The sequence below is a fragment of the Pogona vitticeps genome, chromosome 5 (genome assembly GCF_051106095.1).
Source record: "Pogona vitticeps strain Pit_001003342236 chromosome 5, PviZW2.1, whole genome shotgun sequence".
Lineage (NCBI taxonomy): Eukaryota > Metazoa > Chordata > Lepidosauria > Squamata > Agamidae > Pogona > Pogona vitticeps.
This window is the reverse complement of record NC_135787.1, coordinates 23,260,291-23,276,433: the sequence shown is the minus strand read 5'-3', so window position 1 is coordinate 23,276,433 and position 16,143 is coordinate 23,260,291. Positions and strand designations below refer to the sequence as shown.

The 16,143-nt window shown below is 39.6% G+C and overlaps 1 protein-coding gene across 2 annotated transcripts in view; it reads right to left on the bottom strand.

Moving 5' to 3' along the window:
* GSTCD (glutathione S-transferase C-terminal domain containing) overlaps positions 1-16,135 on the bottom strand; it is a 53,675-nt gene extending 37,540 nt beyond the window's left edge. The window contains exons 1-5 of one of the 2 annotated variants that reach the window (XM_073001841.2): positions 16,032-16,135; positions 12,632-13,045; positions 11,374-11,826; positions 9,907-10,161; positions 8,252-8,345 (exon numbers count right to left, since the gene is read on the bottom strand). In XM_073001841.2, coding sequence (XP_072857942.2) covers positions 8,252-8,345; positions 9,907-10,161; positions 11,374-11,826; positions 12,632-13,039 — 1,210 coding nt within the window. In that variant the 5' untranslated portion in view covers positions 13,040-13,045; positions 16,032-16,135. Of the gene's footprint in view, positions 1-8,251; positions 8,346-9,906; positions 10,162-11,373; positions 11,827-12,631; positions 13,046-15,417 lie in introns of both variants that reach the window. The other variant, XM_078376545.1, reaches the window with a different exon arrangement.
* Positions 16,136-16,143: the final 8 nt, after the last annotated feature.

Genomic DNA, 16,143 nt, shown 5'->3' with positions numbered 1-16,143 from the left:
TTGCCTTTCAATGTACCATTTATCGTGTTATTCTTGTTATCAAGGTGTACTGGTACTATGTGCCACACATTTAATTCCATTTAGTAGTGTGCAAAGGGTGGCCCAAGGGGTACATACAACCCACTCAACAGGAGCCCAAGAATAGCCCCCAAGCTCCACACATACATATTTACATTTTTGATAATCAAGAAGTCCTTTTGTACCATCTAGGCTAGAGAATGCAGAGCGGCAATTTTATTGTGTTTCGTCCCCCCTCCTGTAAAAGTAGCTTTAGCAAAACAAAGGCATTTATTCAAAGTCACTCTGAAACATTTCCTGGGCCAAAAAGAGCTCATAACGTGCTGCAACTGGACTCCACATCCATTGAATGGCTTGGGGGAGTTTTCAGTAAAATAAAATATTTTTCAGTAAAATAAAATATTTTATAGGCACATGGAGTTGCACAACAGAATTGCATTCAATGCATCATTTTGTCAGCTAAACAATATTTCATGGCAGATTAACATATTAACATTTCTTAAAGTACAAATTATACCTTTTTCCAGCAAAATTGATGAATGATGACTTTCTGCAGTTCTCATAAAATCTTCCTATCAATTTCCTGTCCTCTGCTAACCGGAAATAATTAATTCTTTTTGCAATTACAATGACAAGCCAAACTTTAAATAACCATACATTACAGACATACATTACTACAGTATTTTTCTGTTTGATAGCAATACCTATTTATATAGCTGCCAGCAAGTTCCAAACTAATTAATTACTGTTAAATGAACCAAGTATTAAATGTTTAAATTTTTTCATTATTGTTTTGATAACTATAATTGATTATATCAACTTAAATTCTTTTTAAATAGAAGTGTAACTTCCCACACTTTATGAATAAAAAAGTCAGAATTTCTTAATTCAGAGATGCCTCCGTGCTGGAGTTCTTTTGCTAGAATGCTCATCCAAGAAGTTCCAGTTACACTCATAAAAAGTTATACGGGTATAAATATGCTACTAGTGTTGTTTCCATTAAAAAGGTAAAGGTTCCCCTTGACAATTTGTCAAGTCGTGTCCGACTCTAGGGGGCTGTGCTCATCTCCATTTCTAACCCATAGAGCATTTGTCCGCAGACAATCCTCCATGGTCACGTGGCCAGCATGACGAGACACAGAAGGCCATTTACCTTCCCACCGAGGTGGTACCTATTTATCTACTCACATTTTTGCATGCTTTCGAACCGCTAGGTTGGCGGGAGGTGGGACAAGCGACGGGGGCTCACTCCATTGCGTGGATTCAATCTTACAACTGCAGGTCTTCTGACCTTGCAGCACAGAGGCTTCAGCAGTTTAACCCGCACTGCCACCATGTCTCCATTAGTGTTCCCATTAGTGACAGGCATAAAAACTTGATGCTTTGGAAATAACGCCACTCAGAATTGACCTAGGATCTACTGAATTCAATGTAGCACAGTTAAATTTTCTCACTAGAAACCAACCTAGCAGATGAGAATTCAGGAACAAAACCACCTTCCACCAATGAAGGAAATTCAGCCTTACCACCATCACTACCAATGACCAGCTCAAATCAAGATGGCTTTAGAAATGGTGGATGATCTACTTCATATTCATCCTCACCTTAATCAGAACTTTTGTGACCATATAACTGTGTGATTTAAAGGAAGAGTAGGAGGGAACAGGAGGCTGATTTCAAAACACTTTTCCAGCTAACTTAAAAACGAGTTTACAGTCTGCTAAAATTTTCCTAAGATACAAATCATTTGGAGATTCCAATGATTTGCTGAAGACAATGCTGAGAATCACAGTATGCCTTATACATGTGGCATTTCCTTTGAGGCTGCTTCAGTGTGTCTTATTTTTTCAAGCAGTAGGCCAACAGCCATTTAAAAAAAACAGCTTTTGCTGCCCTCTAGTGAAAGACACTGTTTTTTAGTTCTAACACTAATTTCAAAAGCTTGTGAAATTTTTAAAATTACATGCAGAACAACAACCTTAGACAAACTATCTGGATTCTGTCACTTCAGAACTGATGGTAATGTTCTCAGCAAAAGCAATCTAGAAATATACAGTCAAGAGAGCCAAGATAATGCAAACAAACCAAACTGTTTATAAATTACACAATAATACATTTTATATCAGTCACATAATATGTAAATGTCCATTGAAATATTTAAAATGCTAGTAATATTTTAAAGTTTGCATTTTGTTTTTCTGTGAAAATATTAATATATTTATTCATAACTAGTGAAAAATCCTGCTGGCAGGTTTTGTTTTACTACTAAAGGTTCTTTACGCAACAGGATTTCCCCTTTTATACTGTATGTTATCAAAATGATTCTGATTTATGAATTTTTTCTAGGTAGAGACTACTCGGAAGTGGTTTGCCATTCCCTTGTTCTGGGAGCACTTTGGGACAATGCAACTTGCCCAAGGCTGCACAAACTTACTGTTTTCCTGAGAGACACAATGTGGAATCAAACTCTTGATCTTCAGCCAGGTAAGCCAACCCACTGAGTTAGCCAAGACTGTTACAACTTAGCAGAGATCTTAAAGCTACGGGACAGGGACAAAAAAAAACTCTACTAAAGGCATCATAGCCTAAAACCATGTAGGGCAGTGGTGTCGAACTGTGGCCCTCCAGATGTTCTTGGACTTCAACTCCCAGAAGCCTTCACCACCACCTCTGCTGGTCAGGATTTCTGGGAGTTGAAGGCCAAGAACATCTGGAGGGCCACAGTTCGACACCACTGATGTAGGGCTTTAAGCATGGTGGGGCGGGGACAGCCATGCTCAACATTCCTCCCTGCCAGAAGTCTATCAGAATTACTATGTGAACAGCTTACAACATTTCCATAATTGGGAGACCTGCTTTATTTTGAGGTTCAGCACAACTTGACCTGAACTAACACAAGGTACATGTTTTTTTAAAAATGTACAAACATTTTGGAAGTGAGTGTAGTACTAAAAGGAGATGATTCATAAATGTGTCCCTATTTCTTGAAAATCACTTGGATTATGCTTGTTGTCCTTGTGTGTTTGTAGGAAAAGAATGCCATCGATTGTGAAAAAACCAGCTGAAAAAAGGATTGAGTTCTTCTTTTAGGGAGCTTAGGAGGAAGGAGAAAGAGTACATGTATAAAAGGTACTCTTCAAAACCCTTCAAAAATTCTGAGAAGCTAAGAAAAGAAATAAATGACTTTCAAATACACAGTAGTTTTTTTAATCCTCCCATTTTATAGGATAAAAGGTTGCTTGTAATGTACTTTTGGGGCATTATTATGCTTATCATTTAAAGAAAAGGAACCCAGTTGATACTCTAAATACAGCAATCCTATTATTTTTAGCTGACAGAAATGAAAACACATGAGATTTCACTGCAACAGCTTTTGCTTTCAAACCTTCTGCATTTCCTATTCAGAGTGCAATTTTTTTTTGCTTTATCTGTGCTAAACATTGAAGCAAAATTCACTCTACATTATTCAGTCTTATTATACAAAGCTTGTTTTGATAACTCCACTGAATTTTTATCCTGTTCCACAGAGGATGCAACTGTGTTAGATACAGGTGGTGCCTAGATACTCTCACCCCTAAGCTTCTATCAGGAAGCTATCAGAAGCTGGTATCAGAAATGAATCATGGGCAAAAAAATGATGACATTTGTGCAAAAAGGGTATGGAGCCACCAAATGTGTAATGCTTATATATATGATTCCTGGTCCTTGTGAATGGGTAGAGTTCGTTGCCCTTTTGCAGGCTGTATTTTTCAGTGCTGAGAGCCAGGCCTTATTAAGTTTTAGACTTTCTTCTTTCTTGTTTAAGTCTAAAACTTAACAAGGCCTGGCCCCCAGCACTGAAAAATACAGCCTGCAAAAAGGTCAATGAACTCTACCCAGCCACAAGGACCAGGGATCATTGCACAAAAAAGACCAGCTAAAGACACCCATCAATCACATTGACAGATAATCTCTCCCCCTTATCAAAACAATACATCCACAACAAAAAGACGCTGATCATCATCATCACCCTATTTCCTGAAAAGGACAAAATCTGTTCCCACAGCTATAAATACTTGACTATCCAACAAACAGCAACAGAGCATGGACAGAGTTCCTACTCCAGTCCTCTGAAGATGCTGTCCACAGAGACTGGCGAAACGTCAGTAAGAACAACCTTCCAAACACGGCCAAAGAGCCCGAAAAACCCACAACAACCATCAGATCCTGGCTATGAAAGCCTTCGAGAATATATTAAGGTATTCATTAAATATATTTAATAAACAATTCATTTAAAAGAAACATCTAACAGCAGCTGTTCTGTGTGTCACTGAAAATCAATCAGAAGCAAATAAGAAATTGTGGGTAATTTAAACTGTGGTAGTTTAAATAAATCTTGCATGCCAGTGAAAAGTGTGTCATATTTTTAACGTCTGTGAATAAATGCGTTGTTGAAGGGAACATGGGATTATTCTTTATAACAAGTCAAACCTAAAGTCCATCTTTCCCTGTTTGTCTTCTAAAGAGCCATGTATTCTCTGGCTGGCCACATAATCATGGAAGCCATATGGAAGAGAACTGACAATATGCTCTCAAATCCCTAATGTATCCACCATCCCCGCAAAGCTGGGACCATTTGTTTCGTAGGGGCAAAAAAATTGAGTGACCATGAGATTAATTTTGAAGTATTAGACTGCACTAGTATTTTTAACAAAAATGTATTAGTTCATTCTGTAGAGCAAACCAGACTATAGGATGATCGCATAAAGTTGAACAGAGAGATGGATCCCAATACACCATCAGTAACTCAAACCTACAAAAATAAACCCATTGGTTGCATTTACATATGAAAAGTTTTAAATAGCTTGTTAAACAATCCATAAACAAACCAAACAACTTATTGTTTCATCTTCTGACAAATACCCAGATAGTAGGCCAAACACCACAGAAGTAACAGGATTAGTTTGCCTGTTTTTACAGATGTGTTTCTTGTTTACTATGGGAAGTGTCGTTTGTTTTTACGTTTGTGGAGAGCTGTGGTCTTTTTATTGGTTATGTGTTGGGTGTGTGAGTTTGTGTGTGTTTTGTGTTATGTTTCTTTTTTGTGGTTTGCCTCATTTTTTGTATGGGCTGTGTATTTGTGTATGAATTGTGCACTGCTTTTTTATTTTTAGTGAAGTGTGTTTTTTCCCTTCTGTATATTTTCTTACTTTTTGTGAGTTCATATTTTTATGTTACGATAGGAGATTGTTGTGTTTTATCTGCATGTATTTATCTGAGAATGACAAATTTCCCAGCAGATATTCAAATCATTAGGATAAACAGATAATAGTGCAGCGTATGTGCATACCAGATCAGTATATTAACTGGGACTTATTTCCATATTACTACACACAGGTCACAATCCTGTGGCTTAGTTACACCTGCAGAAGATAGAGTGTGTAACTTGCAGCAGACTCTCACTCACAATTTAAAAGTCCCCACTTGCACTTACAGATATGCACCAAACCAATGGACTGAGACACACCCAAAAATCCAAGTGGCGGCTCATTAACTAGCAATATTTGCTTTTACTAGGTATAACTAACCAACAAGATTTGGGCCACAGACTTGCAATCATTTCCTATCCATAAATATTCCCTCACCAAATTAACATGCTGAAATGCATAGTTGTTTCTCAAAAATGACATCTCAAAAATATAATTTCCAGTAACACTTTATTATCTAAAGCTTTACTTCTCATAGGCTGAAATCCTGTTGCTTTGTGTAATAACTCAACTAAAGTAGGCCATTTGAATCAATGTAACTTACAGAAGAGTAGACTCAATCCCTCCCTGCATCAAGGGGCCTACTCTACTGCAACTTACTACACTAAGTAACAGCATTTTGGCCTTTATATCTCTCAATTATTTTCATGAAGAGCAGCTTGTTAAACCAGCCCAGATTAAAAGCTTTTAACAGATTTCACAACTCATGCCTCTTCATGGTTTCTCTCTTTATCCTGAAATTCCCTAATTCCTGAAACTACAGTGTATTTTTAATAAAAATGACATGTATTTTCTATTTATCTTCCATCACAAATTCTTTTGCCAGTGACAGTGTGTCTCTTCTATCTTTTAATGGAGATAAGAGCAATGGCGTATTGAATCGAATATACTAACATATGAAGAAAATATTAATATTATCAAGAAGGAAGTCACCTGCACTTATCATCTGCAACTGGATAACCATCTAGGAATGTCTGGTTTACAGAAAGGAATAGGTAAACATTCCAACCTATTTTTAAAGTGAGGACATTGTTCATCCATGGAATACAGACAGCTGAGTATCCTAGAAACTATAAGACATCAGGAGAATTTATATAAATTGTTAATGCCTTATGTCAAAGTAGTTATGCTTCATGTTAAGTTAGTTAATATAAGTTATTAAAGAATGAATGCATAAGATGATAGTAAGTTCAGTTGTGCTCTATTCTCCATATTCAACAGTGGCTATCAGAAAGACAATGAAGCACAACAGTGTGTGCATTTCATTTCATTCCAGAGATCTGGAACCAATATATATTAGTTCTGAACACTCAAGAGATTTCACTGACAACAAGTATGATTACTGGAGTGATATCTGATTTCTTTATGGGATTTTGAGCAGATGGAACGGGACACTTAAGAAAGATCTACCTCCATATTCCACATGGCCTCCAGGGGTCCCTGGTAAAGCTATGTGGTGGAACATAACATTGAGCACTGGAGTAAATGCTCCAATGGAGTTAGGAGGCTAGAGAGATCCAGAAGGGAGAAAGAGGTCAGAAGTGGGAAAAATTCATTTAAAAGAGGATATAAGGTTGTTGGAGGAAGAGCTGGGGCAGTTAGTGAGAATGAGAGGAAAAAAGTGGGATAAAGGACTGGTCAGATGCCCCCAAGTGTAATGAGGCAGAGCTAGACTCCACAATATATGCTGGCTGTGTGGCTTCCAAACTTAACCCTCCACTGACCAAATACACTGCATATCATTTAAACGAATACACTATCAGATGATCCAGAGGAACCCAACAAAGCAAAGGCAAGGCTATGAGCCACCCAAGTGACTCAGAAGAAAGGTCAAAACAACTGGGAGGATTTGATCCCAACACTTCAACAGTTGCCAATAGACATTAGGAAAAGGAATGTGAAGGTCTGCAAGCCTTGACCATGGTCTGGACACTTAGGAATGAGAGGGGTGAAGAAGGTAATCCTCTTTCCACCTCCAAAAAAGGACACAAAGGACAAAAATCTTATTTTAAATGTTTGGCAATGGAGAAGCAGTGTACACAGTATATCATAGAAGTGATACATCCCCTCACATTTCATAAATATTTTAGTCTATATTTTCATGTGACAACAATGAAGAAATGACACTTGGCTACAATGTAAAGCAGTGAGTATACAGCTTGTATAACAGTGTAAATATGCTGTCCCCTCAAAATGTCGCAACACACAGCCATTAATGTCTAAACCACAGGCAACAAAAGTGAGTACACTCCTAAGTGACAATGTCCAAATTGGGCACAATGTCAATATTTTGTGTGGCCACCATTATTTGCCAGCATTGCCTTAACCCTCTTGGGCATAGAGTTCACCAGAGCTTCACAGGTTGCTACTGGAGTCCCTCTTCCACTCCTCCATGACATCACAGAGTTGGTGGATTTTAGAGACCTTGCACACCTCCACCTTCCATTTCAGGATGCCCCACAGATACTCAATAGGGTTTAGGTCTGGAGACATGCTTGGCCAGTCCATCACCTTTACCCTCAACTTCTTTAGCAAGGCAGTGGTCATTTTGGAGGTGTGTTTGGGGTCGTTATGCTGCCCTGCAGCCCAGTCTCCAAAGGGAGGGGATCCTGCTCTGTTTCAGTGTATCACAATACATATTGGCATTCATGTACATTGCTTTACATCATAACCAAGTGTCATTTCTTCAGTGTTGTCACATATACTACACAATATACTAAAATATTTATGAAATGTGAGGGGGTGTACTCACTTCTATGATACTGTATATAATTCATAGTAAATATTGTATTTGTAGGTTGAACATTGATTCCTAGCTTTTTGTTTATTTATTTTGAAATGATGAATGACACAGAAATATTGTTTGTGTTTCCCATCTCTCCAGAGGTGGTGTAACCCTTCACATGGATCAGCAGCTGTCATATTGTCTTTTGGCAAATGAACGTAGAATTTCAGCAGAAATGGCTTTAGAAAGAGAAAATCCTTACCTTTCCCTGGGTTAACTGCGGCTGGTAGACTGGTCCAATCTAGGGCCCAGCTTGGACAAGGATGAGGGGAAAACTTTGCTTCAATACCTCTGTCCTGCATTTAATTCATGGGATAAAAATAATTATTAGATCAGCTAACACCTACAACTTACTTATCTGTATAGTGCAAGCCAATATGATTGTTCTGCAATTCCCAAGCACAGTATTCAGAAAATTTCTGGTTTAATTAATAGGTGCTTTATATAGCAGGTGGGCTGAGGGGCAAATAATTACCCACAGTCAACGGGTCACACCATACTCTGAAACAGCTGGAAGCAGCTAAAAGAATTAAACAGCATTCGGCCAGTTGAACAATTCCAATTTACATTTTTACGTGTAGGGGGCTGGGATCTTGCGGGGAACCCTCTCTTGAGCTCCTGAGCTGAAAAAACTCTGCTTGTGGGGCCTCTGAAAAGAGAAACAGGTCTTTTCTGGCAAATAACCTGGGAGGGTGGATATAGGGTAGCCTTGGAAGAAGAGTGTTTGTAGGGTTTGCATGTTGACCTTCAGGCTGCATTTTCCTGACCATGCTATAGAGGCATCTTATCTCAATCTGTACAGTATGTCTATCAAAGCATACTTTCTAGAGAAACCAATCTTTTCAGATTATTGGATAAGGAGTATCAATAGATTAGCAAACCAACAAGAACACAGGTTTAAGACAAACTACAGTAGCTCAATATGAAAGTTGGCAAAGCATGACAAATAGGAGCCAGGAGATCTGTTCAGGTAAGCAGCTATTAATTAAAGTGTCTATCTGCAACATATAGCAATGCTTCCTACCATTATTTATAGGATGCTGTAAGGATTACTAGCACAACCTGTGTGGAAGTAGGTTGACTATTTGACCATAACTACATAAATCAATGAATTACTATCTCTTCCTCAGAAGTATTTGTACCAAAAGCCAAAACACAATCTTGATTCCAGATGAAACTACCCTTAACTTTGAAAAAGAAATAAATCCTATTGTCATTTCATACATAACTCAAAAGAAGCATCTATTGAATTGCTACGAGTAATGAAGCCAGTATTGGCATTGCTTGTTCTGTGCTGAATTATGCGGCTTTGAACATAATAGATAACATCCATCTGGACTGTGTAACTTGCTAGAATTCACTTCACAAGTTATATCACTTGTATTGCATTTGTTATGTGCTATCAAGCCAGAAACTATAGCAGCCCTAATTGGGTTTTCAAGGCAAGTGAGATATTTAAGGTGTGGTGTTATCAGTTCCAGGCTCCGGTGAGTTTCTATGGCAGAACAGGGATTTGAACCCAGGCTTCCCAAATCCTAGTTCTTCATTATCCACTACACCACACTGGGTATATTACAGTCATGGGAATATCTAATAGACATTAAATTATTATTAAATTCTTATTACTAAAAGGTAAATACTAAGTACTGACCATTTCCTATTCTAAAGTGGAGCACAAATATCAATATGTTCAGTATTTCAAGGAAGATTCAAGTAATTTTGTTAATTTTTCTCATGTGAACTGACTGAAACGGCCAAAGATATTGACACATTCCTTCTCTTAGTCAACCAAACTTTTGGGAGGGGGGAATATTTTTATGCTCAGTTCCTACAATCAATAAACAATAATTAATCTACCATTAATTTTGTCATGGTTGGTCTTGGTCCACCTATAAATCGAGAGTCTTCATATTCCTCTTTTGGCTCATTAGATGCTGTACAGATATTCTGCAGATGGTCATCTGGTGTAGAGAATGGTCCCATATGCTGGAGAAATTGCATATTACATTTGACAGCAGCTTGCTTGATCCCAGGTACCTCTTGAACCCTCTGATACCAGCTGGTTATCAAAGGCAACCGTGAAATAAAGTCTTGATGCTTCTTGATGAAACCCTTAAGAAAAATACAAAATTCTGCTTTATATATGAACTTTATGAAGCAAGGTGACAAATACACACAAAGAAAATTCATGAAATAAGCATGCTTGCTTTGTCCTACTGTTCTTGCTACATGAGGGACACAATTACAGATGCTGGGTTTCTCAGTATAGTCTCACATATTCAATTTGAAGCCAATTATTCAGGGAGGACCAAACTCCAAAACACAAGAGGGAGCTTGGCCCTAAAATTCACTCCTGAATTTACCTCTACAATTCCAAAGAGCAACAGAATAACATAACAATTTCAAGGGTTTTCAATCAAAACCGTGTTCAAAGTATTTAGACTGGAGTGTGTGATCTTGATAAGGGGCTGAGGGTCACTTTTCATTTTGGCAGGTAGTTTTGGAACCATGAATTACCACTGAAAATTGCTAGCACAGCTTAATGGATACGTCCTCAGCTACATGACTCTACTTTAATTTGACTTATGTACTAACTCTTTGGTACTTAAAAGTTTCACTTTTGTATTGTACCTTAATCAGATAATGAAGTTATACACTGGTGTATGTACTTCCTGGAATATGAAATCCATGTTGATTGGATTGTTTGTTCTCTTCTACATATCTCAATGGTTAGGAGATCTTCAGGCAAAAGAGAATTCTGGTGGTTTTCTGGTACCTAAACAGCCCATACCATCAATCTCCAATGAAGCAAGGGCTCTCTATTCTTAGAAAGTGCCAATGTAAAGATAGAACCTGCAACAGTGATAGGGGATTTTAATCTTTAGCAAAACCTGGGTAGAAGCATCTCTTTCTCCCAAATCATCCATATATGCAGAAAACTCAAATCACTGGCACTAGAGCAGAAGCTAGCAAGTCTGATATGATGAAAAATTGCTTCAGTAGGCTTGGGAAGGAGCTGGTATTACAAGTGTACTATTCCACAGAGGCTAAGTTGCACTGAACTTGTTGCTGTTCAGTCATGTCCGACTCTTCGTAACCCCATGGACCAGAGCACGCCAGGCCATCCTGTCTTCTTCACTGAACTTAGTGAGACATATTTCTGAAGAAGCATGCTTACATTAGCACCATAGGGCATCTCCATTCAGCTCTTTCTACTCACAGGTGAGCATGGCCAGAGTGAGGAAAACATTGTTGTGGAAGATGAGTGCAGCCAACCTATAAAGCTAAAAGGGACTGAGGATCTCCTATTAATGTAATTCTTACCAGAAAATAATGGATACATGGAAAGAGAACTGCATCAGCCAAAGTAAAATAAAGCCCTTCGGCAAAAACATGGTCCAAGAGTGGGAGTTCCGATGTTTTCATCTTCCTAATGTGAGAAGATTCTCTGTTGACGGTAGCTGGTGTTTTCCGTAGGGTTAATTTAGACAGAGCTACTCTCAGTTCCATGTCTGCAAAAGCAGGCTCAAGATTTTCTGCCAATCTTCCCTCTTGCGAGGACACATTGTTAGGTGACTTCTTAGCAAAACTCTTCTGCTGCTGAACTTTTTGCCTTCGAATTTTGTCATCATTATGCACTCTTACAGGTTCTCCCAATTTCTTTTCAAATTGCAGTATCTCCTCTGGAATAGTCTGTTGCTGATCAAGAGGTACTCCCAAAATGTTTTCTACTGCCTGAGGAATGCTGATTTCACAAAGTCTGGTCCATTCACTAACCTGTAAAAGAACAGAATCAGTCAACTGAGGGCCAAATTATTGGTGGTATTACTGAAAACTTAAACCAGTAAATTATAGTCAATATTATTGAAAACTTAAAACATGTTACAAGGTGTGTCCAGTTGCTTCCATGACAATCAGAGATAAAGAGATACTCACACATATTGGGAAAGATTCAAGAACTAACCCCATATACCCAAAGTGGTTCTGGGCTTGTGCTTCCCAGACAGTAGCCTCCTAAACTATGTGGCAAATTTGTTTTGAAGCTGAAAAGACAATCAAAAGCATTTTGTGGAATGGTATGGGGGCTACTATTTAAAGGAGGTAGGGACAGTACAAAAGTAAAAACAGATCACTTGTGTCTATATCAGTTGATTAAATAGGCACAATGCATTTCCAGGCTCTCCTAGTTTGCTTGCAAAGTATTCCAGACCTTTAATAAGTCAAGGTTCAATTATCTAATATACTATAAAACCTTAGTGACAGCAATCCTGTTTCCAAGGCTGGGCTATTCACATGAAAAATTCTACCATAAGTTCCAAATTGATATTCAGCTTCATAGGCATTACATTTGACAATGAACTATATAAAATGATTTCCTTCCATTTATTCCATCTTAAACATCTATTAATATATTATGTCAATGTTTTCTTGCAACTGTTCAAAAAAACTACCTCAAACCTTGTAATTGTTTTGCTTTTATATACTAGAAAATCATTGACAATTGGTCCAATGTAAATGAGATCATTTTCTGAACAAGAATACATTTGAAATTCAGCATAAATCAAATGCTAAATAAACTCACTTCAGCACATGCTTTCAAACAGGTCTGTTTAAAGCCCAAAAGTTCTAAAATATCCTCTTTTGATGGATCTACTTCATATGTTTTATATATTATGTGTCTCAATACCACTGCAAGCCCTGCTCGACAAAATCTTCCATTTTCCTCAACAATAACAGGTAAACAGCAGTTCTGGATGATTGAAGGAAGCTGACATCTTTTGATGAGGCAAATTTCCAAGCCCTCTGGTAGTACTTCTGTAAGATGGTCATCTGGAGGTATTTCAGTAGGAGATACTAAAAAGACTTTAAATATCTTGCAGTCACAGTATGACAACAGGAACAAGGATATAGATGTATGAAGAGGAAATATACAATCTTCATTTTGATGAAAGTAGTCTAGATATAGATGATCTTCAGTAACATCTTTCATTTTTTCCTTAAAGAAAGAATCGAGATTTTAAAAAAATAAAGCTTTTTTTCCCTTTAAGGCTATGACGTATGTTTCAGTCTTTTTGAGGCTAGTATTATTCAATCAGAAAACTATAGCCAAAGGGCAAAAAAAATGTACAGCTGTTTTGCACCAAAGTCCCACATCAAATTCTTTTTCCCATATTTTTTGGGTACCCTTCTATGTGTAGCTGTAAGACAACCATTCTGTGCTGTTTATACCCATTTCATATTACTGGTAGGAAAACATTTGGAAACACCATACAAAAATGCACTTAAGCTTTTGCATGACAGCAGAAACTAACTAAATGATTAAATAATATCACAGACAAGCAGCCAATTTAGCTCTTCTCAGACTACTATTATAGTAAGTAACTGCAATGGTAGTATTTACTTAATGTGCCACCAAGTTAGTTCCAATTTATGATGACTCTAGCAAGGTTTCCAAGATATGTCAATATTTAGGAAGCAGTTTTCCAGTGTCACCCCCTCTCACCCCCCACCCACCAATTTCCATGCCAAATGAGGATTTGAATCCAGCTCTCCTGAGTCCTAGTCTGACACTGTATCCACTACACTGGCTCTCAATGGCAAGATGTATGTTATAGCAATAACAACTTTATGCAATCAAGTCACTTCCAACATACATATATATCCAGGATTTTCTAGGCACAAAGTACAGTACTCGAAGTGTTTTATCATTCTCTCTTTCTGGGAGTGGACTGGGACAGTACATCTTGACCAGTTACACATGCTGCCTTTTCTCCCAGAAGGCACAGTGGGGAATCAAACACCCAATCTCTAGCTTTACAGATCTATGGTAATAAGGAACCCTAAGGTGGCAATACCTTAGGGTTGCACTCTAAGATTTAGATATTTACTGAGTGTATAATATGCCGCATTTTAGAGATTTCACAGCACAATAGCTCAAAAGCAACAAAGTTATAGTGGTGCTTTGATTTACGAACTTAATCCGTACTGGAATGGCATTTGTACTGTAAATCAAAGTACCATTTTCCATAGGAATGCATTGAAAACCCATTAATCCGTTCCAGCTGAAGGAAGCCCCCCCCCAAAAAATAAAAATCTGCAAGCCCCTGGGGTTGCATAAAACAAAATACAAACATAACCCCACCAGCCCAATCCCACCCTGCAAAAGCACTCAAAACAGTAAAAATCAGCACACTTACTTCCCTACGAAGCCTCCTCTCAAGCCTCCTGGCCATGGTCAGCAGCCTGGGCCCCACCGCCACCAAAACCACCATCGGCAGGGAGCCATTTGGTAGCTCACCCGGCCTTCCCCGCAGCCGTGCAGGCCCTGCCACCACTGAAACCACAGTCGGCGGGGAGCCATCGAATAGCTCACCCGGCCTTCCTCCGCCAACTGTGGTTTTGGTGGCAGGGGAGTGGTGGTTTTGGCGGCAGTGGGGAAGACCGGGTGAGTTCCCAGATGACGGTTTTGGCAGCGGTGGGGTGGTTTTGGCAGCGATGGATCCCGTGTGGCAGCGGGGAAGGCCGGGTGAGCTCCCAGACAGCGGTAGCGGCGGGGACCGCGCAGTGGCAGAGAAGGCCAGGTGAGCTCCCAGCTGGCGGTTTCAGTGGCAGCAGGGCCCGCGCGGCAGGGAAGGCCAGGTGAACTCCTGGACAGCTCCCGCTGATGGTGGTTTCGGGAGACCTCCCAGCCTTCCTTTGCCACCGTGTGGGCTCCGCCGCCGCCAAGACCGCTGTCAGTGGTAGCCGTCCGGTAGCTCACCCGGCCTTCCACCACTGCCTGGGCTGGACTCCACCACCACTGCCCGGCCGGGATGGGTCCTCGTCTCCTGGCCGGGATCTGGCTCCCGGAGTCCAGCCAGGAGCCAAATCCTGGCTGGGCTGGGTCCTTGCCTCCCGGCCTGACCCCCATCACCGTCGCCACATCCCTTTCCCTAACCATTGGGACAAAAGAACTACAAAGAAGCAGCCTCTTCACCACCGACGGTTAGTTTTTTTTTTTTTTTTAATTTCCCGTGCCTTTCCCCTGCCTTTTTTTGTTTGTAGGTCAAAGCTCCAGCTGCAAGTCAAAGCAAAATTTTGCAGCTGGAGCTGTTCGTAAGTCAATTTGTTCATAGGTCAGGGCATTCATAAGTCAAGGCATCACTGTACAATAAAAACAAATACATTAATAAAATATCAACCAGCATCTGTTTGGTCAAGACAGGTATTCCTTTCATCCTTTCTCTTCAGGCAAACATTTTCTTAATGACTGGTAGTTTGAGAGGGTTTTTAAAATGGACTGTTGTGATCTGTTTTAAATGTGTTTTAATGTTGATTTTATTTACCAATTTTAATATAATGCTTAATTCTATTTAATTAGATACTTACTGTTTTAGCTTTTAAATATTGTCTTTTTAGTTAGAAAGAAGCCACCTTGGTTCCTCTCGAAGGAGAAAGGCAGGATAAAATATTTTAAATAAACAAATAAATAATGTTTAGTACAGTATTTGTATACTCCCTTGTCGTAAGCGTTAACTCGTCTTTTAATGATGTGAGCCACCTTGGGTCCTTTTAGCGGACAAAGGAGGGGGGTAAAAAACATTTTAAATAAATAAGTATGCTTATGGGAAACTAAAGATTTTTCAAGTGGAAACCAAAACAGAAACATAGACAGCTCAGGGGTTTATCTCTCTGGTTGTGGAGCCAGAGGGCGGGAGTTCAATTCTCGCACTGTGCCTCCTTGAGAGGAGCTGGAGGGCTCGAGGGTCTCCAGAGGGTCTAAAATTCCAGTTCTAAAAATTATTTTTATACTGGACTCGATGTGCTTGAAGAAGTGGACTGTAACCTACAAAAAAAAAGCACCGCCCTCACACCGGCGTGATTCTTAAGAAAGCCAACCGACCGCGCCGAAACCGGCGGACCCGACGAGGCTGCGTGGGCTGTTTTCCCAGGACGAGCAACCCGAGTCTTCGAAGCCCTTCAGGGGCGGGCGCCCGGCTCACCTCTCCGCTCCCGCAGGACCCTTTCCACACGACGCTCGCCCGACACTCAACTAAGCCAAGGACCGGCCCGCCGAAGCTCCAGGCTCCGCCTTTTCCTCTCCTCCGTCACGGC